This window comes from Lathamus discolor, chromosome 8 (assembly GCF_037157495.1).
Source record: "Lathamus discolor isolate bLatDis1 chromosome 8, bLatDis1.hap1, whole genome shotgun sequence".
Taxonomy (NCBI): domain Eukaryota; kingdom Metazoa; phylum Chordata; class Aves; order Psittaciformes; family Psittacidae; genus Lathamus; species Lathamus discolor.
In genome coordinates, this window is record NC_088891.1 from 9,588,405 (window position 1) to 9,594,131 (window position 5,727).

Here is a 5,727-nt window from a genome sequence, read left to right on the forward strand (position 1 = left end):
CTTTGTCCTTGGGGAATGGCACAAATCACATGGAGCATCATGGCGGGCAGCAGCATCTAAAAATGGAAAACATTATTAGGTCATTTAACACCTCTTCTAGCCAGGGGTCAGACCCACATTCTCCAAAATGAAATCTTTCAAACCCTAATTAAATGTAGTCAATCCTCATTAAAAATAAACTAGGTTAATATTTATGAGAGGCATTCTTCGTGCTACGTAATACCTCAGTGCCTCCTTTAAGGACATAACTGGAAATACTTTGAAACACAATTCCATCGGCTTCTCCTGCCCATTGATTTTTACTTTTCTGAGCACTCTGAAATCATCCCTATTTATAGTTTTGAAAACAAGTTGCTGGCAGTAAGCCAAAATTATTTAGGCCCAGATCACGACCTTCCTGTAAACTGCAATGATCTGACTCAAGTCAACACAGTTTCCCCCACAGGGTTCCTTTGAGGAAGGGTGGGTGGAGAAGTGCCATATTTCTGACACACCCAAAGACCAGTATCTGCCCCTTTCCTCAAGCCTGGCTTCATGGCAAGGGTTCCCCCCGCCCTCCAAAAGTGCACATCCTGTTAACCCTCCGCTTTCACATATGCATTGGTGCCACTCACATTCCGCTTTACAAGCTTGTAGAGAAGGGCAAGGGTTCCTCTAGCTAATGGCTGAGAACATGTACAAATAAACTTGTCTGAAGCATTTTAAATGGGCTCCGCTGGTGCCAGGACATTGTTGGCACTGGTCTGCAAGTCAGGAGTCTGGTCCAATTTTCATTTATCTCAAGGTCACTTTCATAGTACGTAGTATGGATGCAGCCGGACGTTAACGGAACTGCAAATTGGGACAAATGTATTCCTGGATTTCTGTAGCCTGCTAAACGCACTGTAAATGCCTGAAATTAAGAGGCTAACTTTAAAAGGGAAGGCTGGCTGGAAGCAGCAGCAGAATGTTATTATTTATTATATAATGTTATTATTAAGCTGCAGCAAAATGTTACAAATGTAAGGTGCGGTTTCAACATAAACTGATTAGCAGGATTATGTTGATGGTGATACTGCTTAACGAGAGAGAATCTGATGTGTGGGACATAAATATCCTCATCACAATAATTTCCCAAGCTATATACTCCCTTTAGTAGCATTCCAGGCAGCATTAAACCCTTCTTCTTATAACTTGTTCCAGCCCAATTAGTAATCTTGATTTTATTATTGTTCAATGGCATTTGAGGCCTCTGATTTAGTGACAGTAATGTCTTGCTTTTTCAAGAGCCGTCTAACAAAGTTCATGGTGTGCTGCAGCGTGGAAGCGGACCAGAGAACACTTTCTTCGCAGAGGCTCTCCGTGCCCAGCCGGTGTCCGTAGGTTTACATATTGCCTGCTAAATTCTAACAAATGGTAACCAGCCTTCAAAAGCAATGACAGAAACACGAGAGAAACGTGCCAAGTTCATTCTCATTGGCTCAAAAAATGGGTCAAGACCAGCGCCGAGGGAAGTATGTAAATAAAGATGTAGTAACAGCCCGTACCGTGTGTGCAGCAGCATTAGGTCGGGGTTTAACTAAACGCACCCAGCCTGGGGAAGGCCAGCGGGCTTCATCGCAGCGGCGCCGCCATCGCTCCGTTCCACCCGCCGACAGCCGCGCTCCCCCCGACCCCGAGTTGTGACCGGGCATCGAACTTACCGGCGGGTCAGCGGCACCGGGACTGCTCCTCGGCCCCCTCCTCCCGGCATCCGCTCAGTGCCCGGTGTCCGGCCGCGGCACGGCGCTGCTGTCCCCCGGCGGGGCGGGGAGGAGCGAGGGGCGGCGGGTGCGGAGCGGGGCGGCGGGGGGAGGGCAGGATTTAAACGAAGGGCGGTGACACCGCACAAAAGATTTCGATAGGCTTAAGTGAGGTTACAGCGAAGGCAACAGGGAGGGGGGAGCCTCCCCCAGAGCCATGCAGCGTCTGGCTGGCGGAGCCGCCGCAGTCGCCTCTTCCCAATAGTTTGAACGCCTGAGAAAGGGAATTTAAACCAAGATTTCCTCTTTTCCTTTTTTTTTTTTTCCTCTTTTTTTTTTTTTTCCCTGGGAGTTGGCGACTCGGCCGAACATGGCAGGAGCAGCGCAAGGCCGGGCGGCTCGCAGCATCCGCGGCTGCAACCCGGAGCCACCACCCTTGTTTGCGGGAAGAGCCTAAGTTGGCGCGGCGGCAGCGGACGACACAGCGGACGCACACAGCGGGAGCCGGGCGGAGGGGCATGGGCCGCGGCGGCGGGGAGCGAGCTCGTAGCGGCCGCGTGAATGACCGAGGCAGGAAGGAGTGAGGCAGCGGCAAAGGAAGGGGAACGGATCCCGCCCGCCCCCGGCACCCGGATCCGGTGGATCTTTTTTTGTGCTTTTCTCCCCTCTTTTTCTATCCCCCCCCCCCCCGGCCCGGCTCCCCGCGGCGCCCGCTCTCCCCCTCCCCTCCGCTCCTGCTCGCCGCTCCGGCCCGCGGCGGGGCTGTGGCGGTCGGGGCGGGCCACACCCTCCGCGGCGCTTCCTGCGAGCCGGCGGCGCGGGGCCGCGGCGGGCGCCGGGGGCGGCACATGGTGCGCAGCCGCCACCGCCCCTCGGCCCTGCGAGCTGCGCCCGGCCCGCACACCGCCCGGGGGAGCCGGGGCACGGTGCCGACTCGGAGGGGTGAGCCCCGAGCACTGAGGGGTCCCGGCCCGCGAGGGGAACTTTGAGCAGGAGGTGGTGGAAGGGAGCGGAGCCGGCGTGCGAAGGGGGAGCAGGAGAAAAAGGAAGAAAAAAGAGAGTGTTTTTCTAGCTAAGCGATGCCGGAGCGGGGCCCCGGGGCTCCCGGCGAGCGCCGACCCGCCGCGGGAGCGCCCTAGGAGCGGAGGCTGGCGCCCGAGCGGGGCGGGCGCCCCGGCGGAGCTCGCTCCCCGCAGCTGCGGCGGCCCCGGCGCCCTGAGCCCCCTCTTGCCTCCCGGCGATTAATGGAATGATGTTGCGGAAACGGCAGAGCGATCCTGCCGGGCTCAGTCGGGACTGCGCGGGCGGCAGAGGCGGCGGCAGCGGGGTAGCGAGCGGCATGCGAGTGCCCCCCCGGCGCGATGGCTAGCGGCGGCTCGGGCAAGTCCAGCAGCGAGGTGTCCGGCGGCGGCATCCCCAGCAGCGGTTCCCTGCAGAGGAAGAAGCTCGTCTCCATCTGCGACCACTGCAAGATCAAGATGCAACTGGTGGCCGATCTGCTGCTGCTGTCGAGCGAGACCAGGCCGGTGAACACTGAGAGCCTGTCTGTCTTTGGTGAGTCCTTCGAGAAGTGTAGGGACACGATCATCGCCAGGACCAAAGGACTCTCCATCTTGACCCACGACGTCCAGAGCCAGCTCAATATGGGACGCTTCGGGGAGGTGGGGGAAAGCTTGATGGAGATGGGGGAGCTGGTGGTCTCCCTGACTGAGTGCTCTGCCCATGCTGCCTACCTGGCTGCAGTGGAGACTCCGGGGGCCCAGCCTGCCATGCCTGGCTTGGTGGATCGCTACAAGGTGACCCGATGTAGGCATGAGGTGGAGCACGGCTGTGGGGTCTTGAAGACCACCCCTTTGGCAGATATGAGCCCTCAGCTCCTGCTGGAGGTTTCCCAGAACATGTCCAAGAACTTGAAATTCCTGACAGACGCGTGCGTGCTGGCCAGTGAGAAATCCAAGGATAAATTTGCTAAGGAGCAGTTCAAACTCAGTGTCAAATGTATGAGCACCAGCGCCTCAGCTCTCTTGGCATGCGTCAAGGAGGTCAAGACTTCACCCAGCGAGCTGACCAGGAACCGGTGCGTCTTGTTCAGCGGACCTTTGGTGCAGTCTGTCTACGCTCTGGTGGGCTTTGCCACTGAGCCCCAGTTTTTGGGTAAAGCTGCCACCATTAATCCAGAGGGCAAAGCTGTGCAAACTGCCATCTTAGGAGGAGCCATGAGTGTAGTATCCGCTTGTGTGCTCCTGACCCAATGCCTCAGGGATATAGCCCAACACCCCGAAAGTAGCACCAAAATGAGCGATTACAGGGAAAGGTTGAGGAACTCCGCTTGCGCCGTCTCGGATGGTTGCAACCTGTTATCTCAGGCACTAAGAGAAAGATCTTCACCCAGGACTTTACCGCCAGTGAACTCCAATTCTGTGAATTAACCCCCACATCTTCTGTTTAGATCCCAGTCATTGCTAAAGGAAAATAATATCCCACCTCCTCACCCCTTTTTTTTGTATACCAAAGAATTTGCTTGGATGAGCCCAATCCTTTGATTTCATGTGGTGAAGAAGGAAAACGTATTCAAACTCTGCCTACTAATAAAGGTAGTTGGTTTGGGCTTCTTATTTTACTTTAAAGTCCAGCAAGTATCTGCAGATAAAATTGTCCTTTAATCACCAAGGTCTTCACACCAATAGTAGTATCAGCTGTTTAAAAAGTATTTTCTATTTGGGGAGGTGGGGGTGTCTTAAAAACTAAAAAAGGAAAAAAAAAAAGCTTTAATCGCGCTGGGTGCGGTTTTTAAAGTTTGTCTTGTCTCGTCTTCCAAAATTTCCCCTCTAAATTTTACTGTTTGTGCAGGAAAAAGGTTACCTCAGTTCTCACTCATTTAAAAGAGAAATGATTAAAACCCCACCACCACATAGAGGATGGATGTAGCTACTATTTTGTTTGTTTTAGTTTTGTATGACTTTTTTATTTTGCATCAAGTGTTAGGTTAGAAGTGCATTTGGTGTGTAGGAGTGGAAGGACTGGAGGTTGTGATTATGTTTTCCATGTGTTGATTTCCAAACTGGGGGAAAAGCTACTGTGAGTGTTTAAACAAACAAAAAAGTTACACTATAACAAAAAGTGATTTTTAATTTTTTTTTCCAATGTCAGTTTTTATCTTGCATGTACTGGAGTATTTATTTCATCTATTAAAATGTTATGTTTCTCAGATGTCTTCCCGTGAATCTCTTAATACTTGAATAATTGAACAGCCAGGCCTGTTTGCATTGTATGTCATTTCCCCCAGGGAATGGGTGGTACAAATGTAACTGTAGTTGTAGACAGCAGCATAGAGGCTTCAATTCAGTTCTTTTATTTTCATAAATACTGTCCCTCCCCCAGTACCACCCTCCTGCTCCTCCGGCCGCCTCTGAGAGATAGTCTAGTTGTATTTATGGGAAGCTGGACAGTGCTGCAGGCGTTGGGATCGCCCTGTCTGCTTGCTGCAGCAGGGCACCGGCTGGTGTTGTCTCTGTCAGCATTCTGTGTTATCTTGTGAGAAGGTTTTGTGTTTTAACTCCTGCAGATGTTGTGGGCTATCTGTGTTAAGCCTGTGAGTTTCCATGTTAACTTAGTTCTTGAAGAACTTGACCCTGCTGGATAGCCCTGCTTGTTCCGCGTGTCTGCTTAGGATTGTGCAGGTTTGCCAAAGCGGGCCATTTGGTTCTGCAGAGGTTTGTGTTGGAGCTCCTCAGTATGGATGTCTGTCAAAGTAGTTTGAGTTTGATGACAGAGATAGTGGGAAAAATTAGCTTTCCAGGCCACCTCCATTTGAATTCTTTGGGAATGTTGAGTGGACCTTGGAGTACATGGTTCCCATAATTGCAATGATGGCTTTTTTCAGCCTAGTCTTTGTTGACCTGTGGGATCTGTTGCCTTCTATATGTTCCATGAAAAGTAAATAGAAGAGCAAGTCTTCTGGCAAGGAGGCTTTGTTTGTCTGCCCAGCTCCATTGCATAATTGGAT

At 52.2% G+C, this 5,727-nt stretch overlaps 1 protein-coding gene across 1 annotated transcript; it reads left to right on the top strand.

Moving 5' to 3' along the window:
- The first annotated feature begins 1,559 nt into the window (after positions 1-1,559).
- Positions 1,560-4,931, top strand: TLNRD1 (talin rod domain containing 1). Its single transcript, XM_065688278.1, has one exon. The coding sequence runs from the start codon at positions 3,083-3,085 to the stop codon at positions 4,148-4,150; it is 1,068 nt and encodes a 355-aa protein (XP_065544350.1). The 5' UTR covers positions 1,560-3,082; the 3' UTR covers positions 4,151-4,931.
- Positions 4,932-5,727: the final 796 nt, after the last annotated feature.